General features: G+C 45.3%; 1 protein-coding gene and 1 long non-coding RNA gene across 3 annotated transcripts in view; one reads left to right on the plus strand and one right to left on the minus strand.

The window, feature by feature from the left end:
- Positions 1–23,455, plus strand: part of mgat5 (alpha-1,6-mannosylglycoprotein 6-beta-N-acetylglucosaminyltransferase) — a 63,125-nt gene that overhangs the window by 31,174 nt on the left and 8,496 nt on the right. The window contains exons 6-12 of the mRNA XM_047576367.1: positions 1,384–1,455; positions 2,848–3,012; positions 4,012–4,181; positions 4,578–4,712; positions 7,327–7,460; positions 14,479–14,612; positions 21,794–21,943. Of these exons, the coding sequence (XP_047432323.1) occupies positions 1,384–1,455; positions 2,848–3,012; positions 4,012–4,181; positions 4,578–4,712; positions 7,327–7,460; positions 14,479–14,612; positions 21,794–21,943 (960 nt within the window). The remainder of the gene's footprint in view (positions 1–1,383; positions 1,456–2,847; positions 3,013–4,011; positions 4,182–4,577; positions 4,713–7,326; positions 7,461–14,478; positions 14,613–21,793; positions 21,944–23,455) is intronic.
- The window catches only part of LOC125000741, a 30,014-nt gene that overhangs the window by 2,472 nt on the left and 4,087 nt on the right, over positions 1–23,455 (minus strand). The gene's annotated exons all lie outside the window — the stretch shown is intronic.

A 23,455-nucleotide genomic window follows, 5' to 3' on the forward strand; every position in this document is an offset into this window, starting at 1 on the left:
GGCCGACGATTCAAGCGAGAATCCAGACATTTTTGCGGTGCGCCTCTTCCTCGTTTTTTCTTTTTTATATAAGTGAGATTTCAGCCGTGTCTTCAGCCCTTGAAAGGTCAGTCGTCTGTTATGAATATTACATACGAGCTGAAAGCATTGCAATCAACGGGGAAGGAAGCCAGAAAGCCTGGCCCCGTATGGAAATAGCAGCGAGATGGACAACAGTGAAACCCATTAGGGAGAGCGAAACCTTTTCTCCCCTGCTCTCCGTCCACGGAAACAAACACAAGTATCTTTCTATAAAGAACAGGAAGAATCCAAAACACATGTCTCTACTTTCCCCCCTCTAATCTAATGGCCCTCAGCATCCCTCTCCCGGTCGCGTGATCCCGCCGCTGCCGTGGCAACGCGCATGTATTTTCCATCCAGGAACAGCTGCGGCCCGGCCTCTCGATCCATCTCAGCTCGGCCCCGCAAAGCACGAACCCCACGCGCCCGGCGCCATGTATAATTCATGCACTCCGGCCGCAGCATTAACCTTGCAAACCGCGGAGGGCAACATATCGTGATGGGTTTCAGCGGTGGAAGGTCAGGGGCTCAACTAGCGCGCGCGGGGTTGCGTTGCGGTTTCAAACACCCCACCCTTCGCTGAGGAAGCAAAAAAAAAAAAAAAAAAAAAAAAGCGTGTGTATCTTTTCCCCGTTTCTCTCAGTCTGCAAACGTGCTGCATAAAAGGAGAAGGAAGTGCTGAGGCAGATGTAGCCGCTGATTGAGGGCCTTGATTTGTAATCATAACGTCTGTGGGGACTGCGCAGTGGAAGCTGAGCATCCAGCAAACGATGCACCATATGTCTCGTCTAGGCATTAACGGCCTTTCTCGAGGGCGGCGGATGATGATGTTGTTTCATTAGTATATATTAAGTGGTCAGGGGGAAATTGCGTCTGTCATCCGGTGCGTGCAGGTGTAGAAATGCGCCGCAGGGTTTTCCGCCAGAAATGCAGAAGCGAGGGAAGTTACGAGGAAACTTGCGTAGATTTGCTTCAGGTGCATTGGTTTTGCAGCTTTTGCTCATTTAAAGACAGTGGAGGTGCAGCGCGTCGCTGCAAAGTAGCATCACATCCCTGCGCTTTGTCTCGTTGGATCCTGACTACTAAACCATATATCTCATATTTTATTACCTTATATGTTGTGTTACATGTGTTACTGTATGTGTAGTAGAGTTGTTTGTTAAGTCTTGGTTTCAAAGTTCTCATGAGACGTAATCAAAACCACACCAGTGTGACATGAGTTTTAATGCTTTTATGTAGTACACAGATGTTTTATCTTTAACCTGATTCAGTCGTGTGGTTACAATCAAATATACTCTTTCCTGTTTTCGCCCCGTTTGACAGGTGGAGAACTGGTGTCCTCGTCTGCCCTGGAGGACGAGGGCCCTGAACGAAGAGACGGACAGGAGGGGGCAGGTGAGAAAAGCTCTTCACCGAACTATAAAACACTGGAGCTGCTCTGTCTTCAAGCCGAGCACTTGGGGGGCACTTGTATCAAGATCGCTAATGGTAAAAGTGTAACCAAGTATTTAACCAAGTCCTAGTTGTGGTCTGTTTCGCAGTGACAGCTTCAGACGTTTGTGACGGCGAGCTTTCCATTAGCATGAATTTTTAAACAGACGTTAAAAGTCCCACCGCGCCGTCCCGCGCAAAAACGGACGAAAGCGACGCCACCGGGGCCGTTTCAGCGGGCCCTCGAGAAACACTAACACACGTTTAGTTTTTAATGCTCGGATCAGAATGGCTCTGATGCGCGAGAGGTAATTTCCAGCGGTGTTTTATAACGAGGCAAGAAAACGAAGCGGCGGCGGAGTCAACATGCCTCGACAGCGTCGGAGCTTAATTCTCACAGAGCAAAGCCGGAGTGACGGGACCTTGGGACAAATCTGGAATAATGATCTTCTATCCCTGCCAATGCGGCAGCTCTCTCAAATCCCACTTAGAGCGCCTCTGTGGGCTGGCAGGCGTGTGCACAGTCCACAGTATCACCGAGAACAGAGCCTCTGCTGCGGGTGAATCAATATTAAGCACTCTTCAGCCACCTCCCCTCCCCTCCCCTCCTCTGGATGCATCAACTGCGCCGAGCCCTCGGTGGCCGGGAGACGCCGTTTGACGGGCTTTTTTTTTTTTTAATTCAGGCTCGGATTTTAATAGGTTCAGGCTGCGGAAGTGATTTCCTGTCGTGATGAGGGATGCTAATGCCCCGCTACAGTCTTGTTGCAGCCACCTTAGCAGCTGGTAATCGCGCTGTGGTTTCTCCTCCTTTACTCCCTCCCCGTCTTTCTCTTGCTGGCTACGTCTCATTCAAGCCTTTTTTTTTTTTTTTTTTTTGTTTTGCCAGCCTTGACCTTCAATGCGTGAAATAAACAAATGGAGTAATTTACATTTTCACCTTCTTGAGCTTTGAGGCATGCACTCACGTTAGATCTGACCAGTGTCCGTCAGCACGGTTTCATTTCCACATTTTGTACATTTTGTGCGTCATCACTCTTACAACACATGAAGGGATTAGTGCAGCTTGTAGTCAGATGTTTAACAGCGGGATTTGTTTTGCAACACATTTGTAAAATATTTAGACGTCTTGAAATATCGCCTGAAATCTTCATTTTGTGTTAAGCCCTCCTCCCTTCTCCATGTTATATTCATGTTAACGTGCATTTAAAGAAATTTAAATTTGTGGGCGCAAAAATAAAACGTATAAGTAAAAAAAAAAAATGTCAATGTCAACCAAAGATTTTGCGAAAATCACTGATTTGAGAGGCGCTCCAGCTCTTATGCACGTACGCTGTGTGTGACCCGTGTGTGCAGGCGGAGATCCGGACCAGTTTCGACGAGCTCTACCGGGTGATGTCCCAGCGCGAGGAGTTTCGCTGGATGATGCTGCGGATCAAACGCATGGCTGAGCCGTGGGTCAGCGCCATCCGCTCGCTGGCTGCCAAGCAGAACCTGGCAACCAAGCGGCGGAGGAAGAAGGTGGGCGTGCCGTTTACTGTAGCGTGCGGTTCACTGGAGAGGTTAGGGTAAATGATGTTTTGCTGCTTTACATTCGGGTTTGAGAATGAAGGATCTGTTATTCGTGCAAACTACACAGCTGCTTCCTCTGAAGATCTTTTGTGAAATATGTCACTTCCTCTATGCCAACGGCATTTTTTGTTGTTCGGTAAATTAGATAAAAAAGCCTTCCTGCAGCAGATGTCCTGCTTATTATTAGTTAGTAAAGTTATCACCTTAAACAGACTTGAGAGACTCATGGAAACAGTTTAACTCATAGAGGATCAGCAAAATGCTAATATTTATCTCCATAAAAAGTAGTGGAATGTAACCTTTTTAAGAACCTCCCCCCTCCTTCATTTCCTCACACTTGTAGACAGCCCCAGCTTCGCTCTGGGAAGAAACGACGGTGGGAAAGGTCTGACACGGATACTCCACCGTGTCCCAATCTGGTAGCTGCTCCCAGCCCTGAATAATGTACTCCCCACTTTCTACTGGCCTCGTGAATAATTCACACTCCCATGATACCTTGGTGCTGACGCAGAGCAGCGTCCCCCTGTAGCAAAGCCCAGAGTAGAAGAAGAAGAAGCAAGGACCCATCATGTATCCTCCCTCGGTTTTATTTATTTTGTTTTTGTCCAGTCTATAATTAAACAAAGAGCATTTTCTCCCGATACTTTCAAAGCCAGTTCTTCGTTTCAGACGCTAATCTCTTTAGGATATTAATCCGCACATATTAATCCTTGAGTAGCGTGCCCTGGGACTGGGGCTGGCTGTCAACAATGAAAAATGTGTCGGTCACTTCAAACAAAACTGGCTATTACTTTCAGCCCCTGCTGTGGAACACTGTGTTCCCTCCGGCAAATGGAAACCATCCTTTTTATATATATATATATGTGTGTGTGTGTGTGCACTTGTGTTTTAGCTCCCGTCTTGCTTCATGTTTCAAATTCAAAAAAACGCCTTTTCCCCTCCCGTCAGATCCTGGTTCACTTGGGCCTGCTGACCAAGGAGTCCGGGTTCAAGATCGCGGAGAACGCCTTCAGCGGGGGCCCGCTGGGCGAGCTGGTGCAGTGGAGCGATCTCATAACCACGCTGTACCTGCTGGGACACGACGTCCGCATCTCGGCCTCCCTGGCCGAGCTTAAAGAGTCAGTATGCTCTTAAGTTTCCCCACATGTGTGTCCATACAGTGTCCTCGGTGCACAGATGCCCGTTTTGCATCCTTCTTTGCATTGCCTTCATCCTGTTTAATCCTTCACCCTTTTGCGAAGGAGGACTCTTCTTCACCACCATGTCTTTATTTAGATAAGCCAACATGCTCAGCTTCAGTATTTTCTTAATTAAATTTGGGTAAACAAATGCTGCTCCCATTGTTTTTTTTTTTATCTTGTCTCTTGGGTCAATATTGTTTTGACATCGACACAGTTTGTTGTTCTTCTGAAACGTTTCCCTTCGGACGCGGTGCACGTTGAAAGGTTCAACCGCTGGGCGTCTAGAGGACGTGCGGGAAACCGCTTTTTAATTCGAAGCTTTTTCCTCCACAGGATCATGCGCAAGGTTATGGGGAACAAATCCAGCTGCCCCACACAGGGAGACAAGGTGGTGGAGCTCATATACATCGACATCGTGGGTCTCACCCAGTTTAAGAAGACGCTGGGGCCTTCCTGGGTCCACTACCAGTGAGTGCATTCATATTTTACAAGTTTCATCACATTCTTCTTTGCATGTGTGCAGGGCGCTAGCTTCAGATTTGTCCGGCCATTGTCGGGGACAATGAGTCTATTTTCCGCTCACAATTTCCCAAAAGACTCGAGAAAGAAGCTCCTGTTGTTCGCCACGCTGCCACCAGCCGAGTCCATTCTCCGTCCGAGTGCCCCACTGAGGACCGTAGATTAGGGCTTCCTAGTTTGTTTTGAAAAAGCTTCTCATCAGCTCCGAGTGACAGGAAAAGGGGAAGGAACAATGAGTCTGGGGGCACTAATGGCCCTGCCGGTTCCTCCTGCTTGTCACCAGGTTTTGTTTGTCCGCTACATAACACCTCCAACGACGTCCGGTACCTTTGTGCCTGGAGGAAATTGATTCAGCCTCAGGCTTAATGTAAGGTCCTGATGCTGTTTTCAGCGTTATTTCTCCTTCAGAGCACTTCAGGTCACTTTGTGAAAGAAGATCTGGAGACGTTTTATCTCTTTCTGTAGTTCCCCTTGTTTCCTCTTTCGTGCCTGTTGCTTCACCGTCTCTTGTCGTAAGTGAATTACACGTGGTTCCTTTGTGGCACGAGGAACTATATTTGTCGTGGACAGAACACAACAAATTTGTTTGCACTTCAGGCCCAAAATACATGCAAACAATGATCTCAGTCATTATTATTTTTGTCTAGGGACAAATGAACCAAGTCTGTCAAGCCTGGTAGTGATTAATGTGTTTTTGTTATTTCCCTAGTCCTGTGGTGATCTGTCTTACGGTAGTGTTTTATTGCACGCTGTGGGTACACTACAACCAGCGTTGCTTTTATGTGACGCTTTTATCCCGTCGCTTAATCGAGCGTCAGCGCAGCTGCAGAAAACATCCGAGATAGAAGAGTTAGTCGTCGGCGTGGTGATATTCCACGAATTCGGTTTAATCATTTTGCCGTATCTTTTGTCTCGTCCGCGCCTCACTTCCGCGTTTTCCTTTCCAGGAACACTGCTTCACCCTCTCCGTCTGCATTCCTTGTTTATCACAGTTGCTTACAGTGTCAACGTTAACACCGTGAAAACAGCCGCTTGCTGTCGCCGGTGCGCGACTTGCGTCTCTAGTGGAGACGTGTCAGAGCTGCAGAATTTTCCCCGACAGTTGTTTGGCACAGCTGTAATTATACCTGTTAAAACTGCAATTACTAATTATATATTAGAGTGGTGCAGGTTATGCATCATTTAAACACCCCTTCATGCACTAATGTGGATTCATTAATAGTTTATTTCCTAGATTTGTTTGTACTGTTTTTAAATGTAGAATTGCCTCAAACCAGGCATATGCACACGTCCCCTAATTAAGAACATATTCACGTATGAGACCCATTGTCTGTAAATGGGAGTAATGATGGGTTACGATGAGGAAATCGGATCAGAAAGTAACTGGGAAGAATTAGACGCCATTAGCGGGATGATAAATCCATCTTATCCAACGCTAATGTCTTTATGAGACATTAACGTCGATGTGAACGTTTATCAGCCGGATGTCTTTGGCGAGGCCTCGGCGATGCATGCGACGGCCTCTCAGGTGGACTCACATGTTAGAATTTATTTCCTGATTTCACACGGTGGATAACGTGGGAGGAGAGAACCCTATCATGTGTAATGGCCGTCGTTATCCACGTGGGATCACTTCAGGTTGAGTTGCATTAAGGCGAAATTAAACTCTTACACTGAAAACAACACCCTCCGCTCTCTCAGCCCGAGAGCCACTGGAATAAATCACTAAGTACCACCACGTGTGTGCTTGTTGAGCTCAACAGCCTCGACTCCTGCCACATTGCGACGCCCACAACTGAGGCGCTGCACTGCAGCCTTGTTTGCACCGCGCTTCCACATCTGCTGAACGTGCATCTATTGGCTGGCAGACGAGGGCTGTTTTTCCTCTGGAGCGACCGCAGATGATGACACGTGGACATGTTGTTGTTGTTTTTCTGCCTTTCGCTCTCAAGTTTCCTCTTGGCGAAATCTCGTTTCCAAGCTCCTCGTTCTCTCCCAGGGCGTTAACGGTTCCGACGCAGCCAAGCTGCGCGGCTAAAAGAGGGGTTTTCTTTTTTTAGTCACAGATCTCTGTGCGAATGGTGATTTAGTCAGAAGATGGCTAATATTTAAAAGGATTTTGTGTGGTGCTTATCTTTCATTCACTGGCCCTACGCCCTAAACAAAAAAAATAACGTGAACAAGCAGACAACGGGACGGACATGACGCAATCAAACTGGTATCCAGGAAACTGGAAAGAGTAAAAAATGAATGAGGTAGTGAATGCAAAGCATCTAGATAAAAGGTCAGCAGGCGGTTTACTTCTCCCCTTCCTGGTCCTAGTCTAATTAATGCAGTGTGCTGACCTTTGAGGCAGCCATGATGTTCATTCACAGTCTCACGCCTCCATCCCTGTCTGTTTCCTCTGCAGCACTGGACATTATTACAGACCTCTCTTACATATTCTGCAGCTTAAAAATACCAGTAAATCTCATAAAACATCCAAAGTCTCACACAGAAATATTCCTTGTGCAGGATATTAAGCAATGCATGTAGAACCTCATGTCTTTCTGTGACGTCTCAGGTGCATGCTGCGGGTGCTGGACTCGTTTGGGACCGAACCGGAGTTCAACCACGCCCACTACGCCCAGTCCAAGGGGCACAAGACGCCCTGGGGCAAGTGGAACCTCAACCCGCAGCAGTTCAACACCATGTTTCGTAAGTCTGCAGCAACACACGAAGTATTTAAATGGTTTGCATTATGTATCACTTTAAACATCATGTCTATAAATGAGATGTTGGGGCATGAGAGATGTTCTAAAAAATTCAGCAGGGTGCCTGCTAATGGAGTATCATCAAGCCGATTAGTAACCAAGAGGTCAGGCACTCAGCTCTCCCGTTTTTGCTGTGCTTATGAATGTAGGACATGGAGGTTTTACAGCTCGCTGTGTGTGTGTGTGCATCGCTCCTCCTGTGAAATCATCCTGTAACTGGAATCTCAGCCCCATTTTTCCCGGGGCTGGATGAGTGGTGGTGGTGGTGGTGGCGGTGCAGCAGGCGACACTGGAGGGAAAAGGAGCCAGCCCCCTAGGGTACTGACCTTTTCCCCACGGCTAAGAGAAAGTGAAATGTTAGCCCTGCAATCCCCCCCCCCCCGTTCAGGAGGTGAAGCGCACAGCTTTCCAGAATGGCACTGCACCTGAATAGAGGCTTTGTCCACTGAATAGGGTATGTCTTTCTCATAGCACACTGGGGCTTTTGCATAAAGTCCGGTTAAGAGTCGCTGGGTTAGATGATATCGCTGGCGAAACAAGTGCACAGCGGCCCGGCCGAGTGTTAAAACTACAGAATGGCATCACTTCCAGGCACGAGAGACGAGGCCATACTCGAGGATTCATGTTCTCCCTCTGCATTGTCCAGCACAACGTCTTCCCTACAGGCTTAAGACGAGCATGTGAACCGTGCAGCACAAAAAGCATACTTGTGTGGTGTTTGAGCAGGTGATTCTGGATCTGCACAAGCCTTTGCTCCACCCTACAGTTATTGGGAAAAAAAAAAGTTTGTCAGACACTTTAATTCTAGCAGCTCCATGGCCACGTATTCAAAGTTAACTCACAGATTGAATGGAGATGTTAGAGTGGACAAATCAGGCGCCAGCAGGTAATTCATTCTCGATTTAGATCGGTCCATTTGTTACGATTAGCCAGTGCTCCATAAATCATTGGTTGGGGAAATTGGGAGTGTGTGGCCCGTGGTCAATAAGACAAGACGAGACGAGGCCAAATTGACCTCATTAATCCATTTCAGAGTTGGGAGTGTTTTCTCATGAACAGTATGTGTTTCAGTGGACGTTGGCCCTGCATACTATGTTGAGTCATTGATAATCAGAAGCACTTCATCAACTTAAAAGTACATGATGTGAACTGAGGTGTACTAGTTGGACATATATATTTATGTGCATATATAAGTAGTAATAAACCCAAGAGATACTGGGCGAGATACTAATTCATAAAAAGTAGTTAATAATTACAGAGGCCAACCAGTGCAGCCGTGATGTTACTCCTTCCTGGTTTCAGGTTATAACCTGAGCATTTTGCATTCTTCTCAATAAGGAACATGAATAAATTATAACTCATGTCCTTTTTTTGTGTTTTTGCTGGAGTGAAGACATAAATCATTCTAAATTCTTGATTAGGAGGCTTCAACCCCCAAACTGATGGAGAGATTAAGTAGTGACCCCCTACCTACTATATGAGTTCTAGTGCTATTTATAAATATACATTATTAACATTTTTGCATTCGATATTAAGCTATCCCTTATCCCTTTACTAAAATATGTTGGATTCATGTTAAAGTACTTAAAATTTGTGGAGGAAAATTAAAATATATGTATATATATATATATATATACAGTGGGGGAAATAAGTATTTGATCCCCTGCTGAATTTGTAAGTTTGCCCACTTCCATAGAAATGATCAGACTCTGGTTTTTATGGTTGTTTACTGGTTATGGGTATAGACAGAATATCAGTCGAAAATGCATAAAAAACACACAATCTAAAAGTTATAAATTGTTATGTATTTTATTAAGGGAAATAAGTATTTGATCCCCAAGCACAACACAAGTCAGTACTTTGTAGAGAAACCTTTGTTGGCAGGCACAGCGATGAGACGTTTCTTGTAGTTGGTCACCAGGTTTGCACACAGCGCAGGAGGGATTTTGGCCCATTCATCTTTACAGACAGTCTCTAAATCCTTCAAGTTTCTTGGCTGCCTCTTGGAAACTCGGAGCTTCAGCTCCCTCCACAGGTTTTCGATCGGGTTAAGGTCTGGAGACTGACTAGGCCACTCCATGACCTTAATATGCTTCTTCTTGAGCCACTCCTTTGTTGTCCTGGCAGTATGTTTTGGGTCATTGTCATGTTGGAAAACCCACCCACGAGGCATCTTCAGTGTTCTTGCTGAGGAAAGAAGGTTTTTGTCCAAGATGTTACAGTACATGGCTGCATTCATTGGCCCCATAATGCGGTGAAGTTGCCCTGTACCCTTTGCTGAAAAACAGCCCCAAAACATGATGTTTCCACCTCCATGCTTAACCGTGGGTATGGTGTTCTTTGGGTCATACTCACGTTTTTTCATCCTCCAAACACGGCGGGTCGAGTTAATGCCAAATAGCTCAACTTTGGTTTCGTCAGACCACAGCACTTTCTCCCAAGCCTTCTCTGAGTCATTTAGATGTTCACTGGCAAACTTAAGGCGGGCCTGTACATGTGCCTTCTTGAGCAGGGGACCTTGCGGGCACTGCAAGAGTTCAATCCATAACGGCGCAGTGTGTTGCCAACTGTTTTCTTGGTGACGGAGGTCCCAACTGCTTCCAGATCATTAACAAGCTCCTGCCGTGTTGTTTTAGGCTGCTCCCTCACCTTTCTCATCATCATCCTCACTCCATGAGGCGAGATTTTGCGGGGAGCTCCAGACCGAGGACAGTTGATGGTCCTTTTATGGGTCTTCCACTTGCGAATAATGGCACCAATAGTTGTCACCTTCTCACCAAGCCTTTTGCTGATGGTTTTGTAACCTATACCAGCCTTGTGCAGGTCTACAATCTTGTCGCTGACATCTTTTGACAGCTCTTTGGTCTTGCCCATGGTGCTGTAGAAGTTGGAATGTAAGAAACTGATTCTTAGAGCAGGTGTGCTTTATATACATGACGAGTTAAGATCAGGAGTATTGGTAATTAGTTGACTGAGCACAGCTGTGTGCCACATGCGCACCAGCCAATCTGTAGGAGCCTGAATTCTAAGTGAATTGTTGGGGATCAAATACTTATTTCCCTTAATAAAATACATAACAATTTATAACTTTTAGATTGTGTGTTTTTTATGCATTTTCGACTGATATTCTGTCTATACCCATAACCAGTAAACAACCATAAAAACCAGAGTCTGATCATTTCTATGGAAGTGGGCAAACTTACAAATTCAGCAGGGGATCAAATACTTATTTCCCCCACTGTATATATATATATATATATAAAAAAATGTCTAATCAACCAAAGGAATTGCGACCCCACCCTGCAGTACCTTCACGGACCCCCTTTTGAAAACCTATGTTCTTGATGATAAGGTTTCTATGATTCAAGGTGCCCCTGACCTTTTTCTTTTATCTTTATTCTTGCGTAAAATAAAAGCAGTACATTGGGGTTTGGTTCCACTATACATTTCTTCACGCACCTTTTTTTTTCCCTTTGTCTGTCCCCGCGGCTAAGTGCTTATTACCTCCCAGATACGATTATTGCTGGTCAGAGGTTGAACGCAGCAACAAATGGTGTTTATCTTTCCAACACTGCCAGGTATGTAATTGACCTTGAGAATTGCCGTAACAATAATGCCCCCTCTAAAGCTTTGACTGATAACACTGCTTGCACACCCATTCATTTAAAATTTGCTTTTCTTTGTCCCTGAGTGCGGTCAATAGATTTGTACTTCATTTCAAAGCACACTTGAAAACATTCAGAAGTACTGGTAACTCCTGGCAGTGGTCAATGAAATGCAAAGAAGTTGAAGAGTTTAATGCATTTGTTTGGAAAGACTGAAGACAAGTACGCACTCTCCAACGCCTCTTTACCCGTCACCTTGCTAGTATCTTTAGGCTTATTATAAGCTAATATCTACCATTGGAGGGCACCCAGACCCTTTGCTTGTCAGATCTAGGCCTTAAACTCTCAGTAGACCCCTTCACGGTTTGTAAACAATGTGATGTTTTCTGAGGGGCGGGGCTTAACTGGAGGCAAAACATCTCAAACACTGTAAATGCTGGTTAGCATATTTCAACGGACTGTTTTGGCAAGAATGGATGAGGAAAACGCATATTTTTGAGAGTGATACATAAGTGATATCCAACAAAGATATTACAAGAAGTGAGTGGAACCACTGTGGTAACATAGCAAATGCAACTTTTGCTTGGACACCCCTGAAACACACAAGTAATGTTGCGTTAGCTAGCGGTTAGCATTAACATGTAACAAGAATCCCCTAAATAAAGATCAACTTAATGTAATTTCAGTCACGATTTAGTCCAATAACATTTTCCAGGCTGAAACTGATGATGCATTACATATTAAATGTGACCTGATATGAAGAGTTAGTGGTTTTGATTTTTTGGTTTTAGCCCCACTAAAATGCAGCATTTTCATGGTTGAAAGTGACAGTGTTCGCCTCCAGCTAACACTGTGACGTCACAGTGACGACGCCCATTAACAGGTCTTTAGTTTGAGCTATTGAAGAAACAACAAAAAGTCCTCATACTTTTCGAGAGAAATCTAAAAATAATCAAAAGGTGCTTAGTTGGCGTTAGTGCATTGTTTTTTTCACACTTGAGTCCCATTCAGAAAAGCTTTAACAAGGTCTTACGTATATAAAACATGACTCTGCAAGTGGTTACTTGCAACTTAAATTACATAATTCGTAGTTCACCATTCTTAGGTGTATACCTTTCAAAGAAGATGCTCGTGAGGAGTATTACCGACTCCCCGTCCTTCCTCTCACTATTAACCGAGCGAGGCCAGGCTTAGTTACTGAGCAAATTTGTCTCCCCACCACCCTCAAGTTTGTCAGGATCAACAAAGCAGCTGCTTCTCTGCAGCTCCGTCCTCCCGTGGCTGTTTGTTAGCTAATAGCGAATGAAGCTGTGGCAAGTTGAGTGACACTTTGAGTGGCAGCTCTAGTGGGAGAAGAGGCATCTGTTGCCAAATGCATCAAGAGGGCTGAACACTAATTAACAGCCTGTCCTGTTTACACAGTTAGCTCGGTACATGAGTGCTAGTGCTGCCTATGCCTAGTGCCCAGGATCAGCTCTGCCTCCCTGCCATCGGAAACACAAGAGATCCCAGGGTAGAGTTGATGGCAACAAAAAAAAGATTGTATAACCTTATTAAAAAAATGATCAGTGTGTATTATCATTGTTGCCATCACGCCTGTTTTTGCCACCGAGCTACATGAACAGTTGCTACACTCCCACACCGACGCCTCCCGCAGATCTTCATAACTTCATAGCTACTCCCACACATGCCTTTCCTCCCCCATACTCAAAATACAACGTCAACTAACAGTGCTCAGTAGGTACAAAGGTTCCTCTTTGTCTTGTGACGATGGGAAGTGCAAAACAAGAGCAGGATTTGAATACAATGGGCAAATGTTTGAATTTAAAAAAAACATTCTGTCGCGCGTGGAGTTTGTAGCGTGCTCATGTGCTTCTGGCGTGCCATATAAAAGCAACCTGTGACAAACCCAATAAACCATTTCAGAACAGTAATGGAGTCATGTTTCTGGTGAAGTTGGAACCAAATGCAACGTAAATGCACAATGCTACAAACACACAAACCCAAAAGAAACTGGTTAAGACCAAAAAAACCAAGGACAAATCCAACAAAAGGAAAGAAAAGGTCTACAGGGGTAAAGCACAGACAACATGACAGCAAACAAATGGCAAAGCAGGGCTATATATACACACCTGGGGTTAATGAGGCACAGGTGAAACTGATGAGGGTAAAGCACGCGAGGATAAACCAATCCAACCGTCAAGGTGGTGGAAAGACAGGAAGTAGAACAAGAAACGCCAAGGAAGGAGCTCACAAAATAAAACCCGGGCCTCGTGTTGACGCCCTGAGACGTGGCGCGTTCTGACCATTGTTCTAGTAACTGCTTGGCACTGGTTCTGGGCTCATTTACTCTGCATAACAAGCTTCCTGGTCCGTGTTTGCCTCCAGATAGTGTGTGTCGACCGCCCGGCGGAGAGATTAAACGAGCAAACACTGGCTTTTTTGTCGAGCCGGACCAGAATGTCACATTCCAGCCAACACCTTGACATTAAAATAAAGCCTGTTTATGAAAAACTTTGACAGTACGTCCAGTGTTATCTATCACAGTTAAACACTTCCCACAATAACTCCCCGGATTTGCAGCAGCGGCGCTAATGATCTCACGGAAATCTGGTTCTATTTACTGCACAAAAGCAAATTTCACCCCCCTCCGCAACTGATGGACTGACCTCAACTTGCCCCTGTAGTAATAATAAGCTCGTGGTAAATACGAGCTCTGACCACAACGGCTCCCGTGGGGCTCCGGCTACAAACCACAACCGTGCACCGAGACGCCTCCGCCTCGCGAGGCCGTTTCATCCCTTTCCAGAGGTGATGGAAAGGTCTGCTTCCAATAATATTAATATGTGGTTTCACTCTTGAATGAATCTCTTCCACCGTCGCTCCAAACCCTTGTCTTCACATTTTGTTTTTTTACGAGGCAGATGGTAGTGAGGTAAAGAGAAAAAAAATAAATAAATAAAAAACACGCTGCCAGCTTTGGGCGCCACACTTGACCTGCTCATCCCGCGGTTCCCATAGCAACCAGTCATCACTGGGGAGCAAAGAATGGAGGGAGCAAAAAAAAACCCAATGTGCTTGTCGGGCTGCGTTATGCAGCTCTCTGCCTCTCTCGCTATTATAAAAAAAAAAAAAAAAACGCAGGGCTGTGCGTAATATTTATTTGAAGCATTCGCTGTGGCCTCGCGACGCATAAAATGGAACAGTCGCGGGTAATTACCCACGTCAGTCACTTCGCTGTAGGCGATTTCTGACGACAGCTTCGCTTCAGTTCAGTTTTTCTTTCCTGTTTTGTAGCTATGAATTATAAAAAAAAAAAAAAAATAAAAAAAATAAAAAACGCTCTTTCCGTTGCAGCTCACACCCCAGACAACAGTTTCCTGGGCTTTGTTGTGGAGCAGCACCTCAACGCCAGCGACATCAGGCACATCGACGACATCAAGAGGCAGAACCAGTCGCTCGTCTACGGCAAAGTCGACAACTTCTGGAAGGTACGACTTCTCAGACCTCCAGACACACACACATATTTATATATATGTGTGTACATACGTGTTCCCTGTGAAGATGAAAGCATTGGACAGTAGCTCGTTTTCAGACTCTCTTGAGCGAAACTCTTTGAACGACCTTGGGTGAAAACTTAATAACCGTCTGGCGTGGAAGCTAAAAAAAATTCAGCTTATCAACCTCTCTATGGGGCTTTTAATATATTCAATATTCATATGCATGCTCAGGCTGCAGCACGGAGACCGGGGGATTACTGTATCCTAGACAAAAATGACTTCGAGACTCGGGGAGATTTGCACATTGTTTGGCTTCGCCATGCATGGTTGGATTACTGCCCGCACTTTGATAAGCTTTAAGCCGGAACTATGTATGTTTCTGAGTGGGTCAACCCGGATCCAACCGACTGTGTTGTGGAGAATTGAATAATAAGCCTCACCTATTTAATGGCTAATGATCTTATATCACAAATATTGTTGCCTTGGTTCAGAGCAGCTCTTTCTTTTCTCACTCCTAAACTCAGAAGTTGTCCGCTTCAACCTTTATCCCCGACCCCCGCTCGCATAGTTTGCTTTCCAGAGACGTATCATGAGGCTACGAATCCGCCCAGTCCTACCGAGTCGGAGCGCGGCGTTCAGTCTGCTCCTAAAAAGGGCAGACGGGGGGAACCCATCAACCCACAGCAAGGGGCATTAGCTGCTAATCAGACTCCCGAGCGTGTTCATTACCTCCTGCTTTTAATTAAAGGGCCATTTTGGGGCTGACTGATAACAAGCTGACTGGATTACTCGCTTTCCTTCTTCTTGTACGTTTAAATTGTGCCGGCCTTTGATCCCTTTCTGCACACTTTAGTCTAAGAACATGCATGATATTTATTTAAGTTAAGTCCACAGGTGTCCTTTAAAATGTTCACCCAACTTGGATTCTTCTTCCAGAACATATTAGCAATTAACGACCACTTTTACTCTTCATAAATCAAACTAAACTACTTTAAACACTTCATTTAAAACACTCAAACTACTATAAAGACCTCGATCTTTGCCCCCGAAGCCTCCTTTTAAAACCTTCTTATGCAAAATCCTAATAGCAGGGATAAAAAATAATATGTTTTTTCTTATCAGGCCCTTAAAGTGTGAAATGAAAGAATAGACTTTATGTGAAGTACAGACTATTGAAAGGCTCCGTCTCACTCCCTGATCAGATGTGACGGCGCACAGATCACATTTATTCTTCTTGTTTTTTTTTTTTTTTTTATCAACACCAGTGCAGCTGGACGTCAGAGAGGACTCGGGTTTGTTTCTGATGAACACCAGATGCTTAGTCGGACGCAGGAGTTTCTCATTATCGTGAGCAGAAGACAGCTTCCTTTGGCAACGCACGTCTTTTCCTCTAAAGATTAGGCCTCTATTCATGAAAGGATTGGAGATTATTAGATGTTTTAACTCGATATGACAGAACTAAGGACCGAACGTCATCAAGTCTCTTACTTGAATTAATGAATGCCAAAAGTCAGTATTTTGAAATAATTTGAAACCAACTTAGATTAAATCTAATCTATATATAAAGCATGTGTGCATGAATAATGCCACGTGGTCTTTCTCAGGTCCTGCAGAGATTTATTTAATTAAAAAAATAAAATAAATAAAAATGCACTGATTACAACCTCCTCCTGAGACGACGTTTGACAATTGTGAAATTATTTTCTTGAGTGCAGATAAACGCCCGGGTTTCACATCTGACCTGAGCACTGACAAAGAGAGAGAGAGATTAAAGATTTTTTTTGTAAAGTAATTATTTTATTGCCGAAGAGGCAGCGTCGATGGTGAGACCTGGAATAAAATGGCCGGACCACCTCCGAGGAATGCGTTTCCATAGCAACCCAGTTGGAGAAATGCAGCGCGAGCGACTGTCTGTCTTTTCGCTGCCCTCATCTTTTCCCGTGCACACGTTAGGGAAGCACATGACAATAAAAAATGAATAAAAAAAGGGATAATTACTTTTACCTGGACTCACCTGAACTCTGAGTTTGCGTTAAAAGCATTCGACTAGGCAGAAGGTGGACACGGAAAACAAGGTGAGAACGAGCAGGATGCACACGGAGGGAAGCTGCAGGACCTTGGCAGCACATCAGAGGACACGGCGGAGAAAAAGACAAATAACTCCGAGCTGAGGGGGACGCGTGCACACACGCTGAGTTAGCATATGCAGAGCGGCAACATCTCCGCGCCTTCGCGTGATTGTCTGGTGACGTGCGACGAAGCCAAGTCAAACATTACTTGGTAGCTGAAGTGCAGTTTCAGGAAGACGTTTGAATCCGTGTGTGTGTGTTTAGTGTCGAGGTGATAAATGAAGCCGTCCGGACGGACGAGTCAAATTGAATCCCGATTATTATTGAACGTGAGCAGGAAACGCGCGTCGAGTTTGTTAGTTTCCATGATCGTTCGCAGGAGCAGCCACCGATTCATCCAGGTTTACGAGGCGAGGACAGGACGCAAATATAAACGAGACCATTTATAATAACATGGACGGCGAGGAGCTCCTGTTTCCACTCATGCACGAGTGTAAACGTATGGAAGTGGCGCCTCTCCATTAGCTTTCATACGGGAGCTTTTAATTGAAGCGTGTGACAGTTACTCCCTGCAGGGTTATTCTCCGCGTACTGGACTCAACTCTGCTGCACCCGGGTGATTAATGCAGCCCACATTTACACAGCAGACTTGTCAGCAACTCCTCTGCTGTCTGACAATCAAAAAACATGCTCTGGCCGTCCGACCCAACTCCAATAGATTATCGACTCTCTCTGTGTAATGGGGCATAGCAGGGCACTGGAGTGTTATAACGTCTGCTCTTTTACAGCCCGTGTTCTCGTGCTTTTATGCTTTTACAGGTACATCAGCCGTATATGCGAGTGCCATTTTCTCCCAACTAAACTGAAAAACAATTCTTCAAATGGGCCGTTATCCCCGGCCGACCCCGGCGTCATTACGTCACCGCCGAGCTCTAACGAGGGGAAGCGTTAGCGGGTTGTGCGGGGTAAAAAGATTTTTCCTCTCTGAAGAACGGCTAAAGCGGTTTCGCTCTCTGACTCGCGAGTTTTTCCAGTTTCGGGGCGTTCCTGGAGTCGGTAGATTTGGAAATGATTTCAGATGATGATCTGAGGCGCGTTTGATGTCGGAGGGTAGTCGAAGGTAGTAGACCTGCTTGAATTCTGATGAGGCAAAAATATCTTGTATTCTCCTGAGGTCGCTGCAGCAGACGCAGAAAATTTGCCTCAGAATCTACTTTTTATTTGAATCCTGGGTTCAGAATCAGACACATAAACAACACACTTTGACGTACGTGCTCTGAAATACAATGTTCATGGCTTCTCCTCGGTTCAGATTCAAACCCGTGGGTCAGAGAGCCGGACATACCTCTGAGCTCATAATTTGAATGATAACAGGAAGCGATTGCAGGGTACGCGTAGCTTAGCAACCTTTTTTTTTTTTTTTTTGCTCCGGAGACTTTTTATAGTTGGGATTTGTTTAAGTGGGCTCATAAAGAGGTAGTTATCCAGTACGAGGTCGGGTTTATGCTATATTTATCACTGGTTATCTTGTCCGAGCGCACTGAACACAGTGGCATACAAATACTAGGCATGTTGATCTACTGTCAGTAAAACACTGACTACACATAATCACCTCGTACGAGCCCTTCCAACTCCTGTCTGTATTGATTTCCTACAACTGACCTCCGTAGAAACATCGTCAACATTAGAAAATAGTTGGGAGCTGGACTGCAAACAGACGGGAGTCTCAGAGGCCGCGTCTCCCCGCCTGTAAACCTCCTTCCCCCGGACGCTCATCCCTCAACTCTCTCCCCTCTCCCGCTTCCTCTCCCGAGCCAAGGTTTACAAATTCCCCCTGATTTACAAGCTCGTAAAAAACTCCCCGCCGCCTCCCCTCCCCCCTCCTCCTTCAATCAGCTCCTCCGGCTCAAGCGGTTATTTCATTTTATCGCTCCCCGAGCACGTGCCACCGCACGGGCTCGCTGCGATCGATCCGCTTCCTGGTTTCGACGCTGCACGTCGCACGCGCTTCCAGTCGTAAAGTAGTAAAGATGAGCACGAGAAAACCTTCCCCGCTCATAACTTTCCCGCTTCCTAACGCGCTGACAGCTGGGACAGGACTATAAATGCAACATGACATATTATTATTACATGGAGAAAAGGGAAGAATGAATCAAAAAAATGTCACTTTCTCGCTGTTGTTCGTTGTGTATCATGCTCCCGTTGATTCAAACCCAAGCGTGAAATCCAGCCGCGCTCCAGAAAGCATCTGGCAAGTGACCGTGAAGCTTTGTGTGGCGCTGCCCCGGAGGATCATGGGAGTCCAACTGTATGTTCCTCAACCAACGACAACAACGACAACAACGCAGCGCACACATCCTGCTGCCTTCACAGACTTTGTTATGTCTTCCTTTAGTTTCATTTTCCTTCCTTCCCCAGCAGACACGCGGCCCAGACACATATTTCTTTGTCACTCTTGCAGATTATTATCAACGCGACCGCAGAACATTAGCTCACCGGCCGCTTTATTAGCTCCTAATAAAAGGTTCCTCAGAGATTTCGGTTCATATTGACACGATAGCATCACGTAGCCACTGCAGATTTGTGGCATTTAAACCATGCTGAGTTTAAACCAGCACCACCAGCCTGAAACGTTGATCTTCAATCTTCTATTGTCCAGTGTTGGTGAGTCTGTGTGAACTGTGGTCTCAGTTTCATCTTCTTCAAGGCTGGTTCCTTCGAGTAACTGTTGCCTTTCTATCATCTCCAACCACCTCTCACATCAACGAGGCATTTTCAGATGGATATTTTCTCTTTTTCGGACCATTCTCTGTTAAACCCTGGAGATGGTTGTGCGTGGAAATCCCAGTAGATCAGCAGTTTGTAGCAGTACCACGTTCAAAGTCACTTAAATCCTCTTTCTTCTTCATTTTGATGCTTGTCTCAATCACTTCTACACGCCTAAATGCACTGAACTGCAGCCATGTGACTGGCTGATTAGCTATTTGCGTTAACAAGCAATTGAGCAGGTGTCCCTAATAAAGTGGCGAGTGAGCGCAGGCTCCAGTGAAACCTTCCGTCTCGGTTTTAGACTCTGCGCAGCGTCGCGTTTTAATCGCAGGTGTCTCAGCTCCTTGTGATCTTTGCTTACAGTACCTATCAGTGAGCTTCATTTCTAAATCCCCTCTCTCGCAAATCCTACCACAGCTCTCCTGAGTGAAAAGATTACAGGATAGTGATTTCACCGTCTAATTAGGACTTCATCCCACACACACACACACACACACACACACCAGGCTGCTTTAGTTACAGCAGGCTGGCTGGAGGCATCTGATAGCCAGGCCTCCAGGGACCCTGACGAGCGACTACCTGAAATTTAAGCCCCAGTAAGAAGCACTGCAGTAGCACACACACACACACACACACACACACACACACACACACACACATGCGTGAAATGAAAGCAGGAAGTGTCCTAGAGGCAGGATCTGTGTGCAGTTAGCGTTTGACGATAACAAGGCATCTTCTTGAATCTCAAGTGGTAAAAAAAAATAATGTAATCGATAATATTCTAGTTTGTGCACATGCTGGTGAATGAGGCTGCTTGTAGATGGTCGGCACTTGTGTTGTGGTTTTCCACCTTAGTGGTGCTCGAAGGGCTTTACAACGTTTTTTTTTTTGTTTTATCCACTCACGCACCAGTGGCCGCGGAGCTTCAGCACGATTAGTGGACAACCCACTCCACCACCTGAGCCACAGTCGTACTCAGGAGTCCAGGAAGCCGTCGACCTTCTCTTTTAAAAGATCCTCCATTTAACACACAAACCGTCCAGTCAGTTTCAGGACTTTTGGGTCGTTGTTAATCATGCACGGTCGCCAGACGCACGAAACAATGTGGAGGCGCTGCAATTATCTAAAAGGTGCCCTTGAAAATGAAACTGCTGTCTTAGGCCAAGAATAAAAAATTAAAAAAAGGGGGGAATATTAAATTACAAATCATCTTTCCGCGTATTTATTAATGCTTTAAACGACAACCAGTTTTAATCACAGGGTTTAAAAATCAAAAAGTGGATGTGATTAAAACGGATCCCACCTGTTGCACCGTGGACAGCGGGGCTCGAAGTGAAACATTATTCATATCAGACGGAGTAATGACTCGGAAGCACAGTGGAATTAACTTCAATCAGTAAAACAAATGTGATGTTAAAAGGCTGCTGCACGGCCGACTCGGTGTTGAGTTCAGGGAATTCGGGGAAGTTGGGGATCGAGCGGTTTAAAAGTTCAAAACGTGTCGGATCGCGCGCGCTGCCAACGGAAATGGTCACGCGTTGGACGGTCTCTGCCTCGTCTCGTCTCGTCCCATCGTCTGTTTTGTCACAGCTGGTGGATGTTTCAGATTCCAGTTGCCTAGGTAACACCCCCCCCCCCCCCCCCCCCCCCCTCTTGTGTAAGTTCCAGTTCTGAAATGTTCCTGAGCGAGACGAGCAGAAAAGTGGCAGCTAGCTCCCGTCGTCGCTCCATCTGGCTCCGTCCAAAGCTTGGTGTCCACCGTCCATATACATGAGACACAACTGGACTCGACAACGACTTGTCATCAGAGCTGCATATATATATATATATATATATATATATATATATATATATATAAAACAAACTAAACAACTCAGTAATACTCTTATAAATCTCCACCTTTATTTATCCTCCTTTTGTTCTTTCACCTTTGACCCCGTCCCACCCAAGCGTGACTTAGCACAAAGGTGGAGGGTTTTGTTGGCGTCCTTTGAAAGGCTTTTTTGATCAGGGACGATGCAGATCAGGTAGAATCTCATAACAATAGCCCATTGTTTGCCGCTGATGCTCCCTCACGGATCCTGGGCTATTTGTGGCTCCGCCCGCCGTTGTGACCAGATGGTCAGGCAGGTAGTTTCCTGAGAAACACAAAAGTTCACCAGGCTGCACAACAAAGTAAAGATCCTAATCCTCTCGCTCATTCAAAAAAGGTTTAATCCTGGAGTCGAATTTTTGAGCGTGTTTCAAGTGGAGGTGGTTTTCATGTTGAAATAAATCATTAGAGGTGATTATTTCCCTACTCAGATTTAATAATGTGCGTTTTGTTTGTTCCAGGACAAGAAGAAATACCTGGACATCATCCACAGCTACATGGAGGTCCACGGCACCGTGCACGGCACCAGCACCGTGCACCTCCCGAGCTACGTCAAGAACCACGGCATCCTGAGCGGCCGGGACCTGCAGTTCCTTCTACGGGAAACCAAGGTAAAGAGGGGGCCTCACTGCGAAGTGTTTCTGTGTTTTTTTTTTTTATTAGACGGCAGCTGCGAAAACCACAAACTGACTCCCACGGTTTGTAAATGACCCAGAAATTAAAGACAGGCTGTATCTCTGCTCTCAACCGTTTTACGAGAATAATAACACTTCTGCGCTTTCTAATAACATTAACAGATTTCCAGGTCGGGTCTTGGATTTCGCGCTGGATGTTTTTGGGTGGGGGAGGTTTCTGGAGGCTTGTGAAGGAGCTTTGAGCTTTGTGCAGCACTTCTCCATTCACGTCATGACTTGTCCCTTCCCTGCACTGCTCAGGCCACCGGCTCTCATTCACAAAGACAAGGACTCAAGGCTGCATTGTGTCGTGTTGTGTGGAGCGGGCGGCGATGAGCGATCACGTGTCCCTGAATGTTAGAATTATAAGTGGGGAAATAGCTCTTTGAGATCAGGGGCTAAGGTTGGATAGTCGTGAGCAAAAACACCCAAAAAACCACTAATACTTAACAGCCTGAAGTCAATCTGCTCTAGCAGATTAATAGACACCAGGATATACTACACATCACATACATTTCTGCACAAAAAACCCTATTTGGCCGATTAAATGCCACAAAAATTGGTGTTATTTTCAAAGAGAAGCCAGATGCATTGTCGAACTTGTGCAACACATGTGCATTTTGATCTGTGATCGTCACGTTTCCGGCTGATAAAGTCAAACTCCTCCACACACCCACCTGCCTGTCATGCATTAACCATTTTCATCACTAAAGTTACAAGTCTTATCGTGACAACTCATAAATCCCGTGGTGACCTCATAAACTCAAATGTACATGTGAGTGGAAAGATTGTCGCACTTTTGCCTATAAACCTCTGGCCGCGTTGGATAACCACACAGCATTTTGTGCTCGGCCATATTCCTCGGAAGGGCAGCCGGCTGAATGCAAATATTTGCGAACCGCGGGTGTTTCTGAGAACTAAGACACTATTGTTGTCGGAGTGCGAGCTGGGAAAATAAAATGATAGGAAAGGTATGATGATAGGAAAATAATGGAGTGGTGATAGTATTCTTCTTCATGGGTGATCATGTACCACAGCCGTCCGCATGCTAATGCTCACAGATCTGTTTTTTGTTGTATTTTAACTTCGATAGATTTTGCAGTTTTTAACAGTGACTAGAACTTTTTTTTATCATTATATCTATTTAATTTTTTAAATGAATAAAACATAGATAAAATGGGCACATTTCATATCTGATTTCTCCGATCTTTGCTTTTTTTTGTGCATCATATCGACATATTGAACCCCAGTTATTTTATTTTATTTATTTATTTGTTTGCTCGGCGTGAATTAATAAAAACTATGTCAAAGAGAGACAAAGAGAATAGATGTGGACCAGCCCAAGCTCTCTGAGGACACAGGTCCTCTTCAAGAATGGCTGCTTGTTCGAATATAAAATTCATCCTCCACGTCGTCTACACTAATACAGAACAAGGTTTTTAGAAGGCA

The sequence above is a fragment of the Mugil cephalus genome, chromosome 23 (assembly GCF_022458985.1).
Source record: "Mugil cephalus isolate CIBA_MC_2020 chromosome 23, CIBA_Mcephalus_1.1, whole genome shotgun sequence".
Classification (NCBI taxonomy): Eukaryota; Metazoa; Chordata; class Actinopteri; order Mugiliformes; family Mugilidae; genus Mugil; species Mugil cephalus.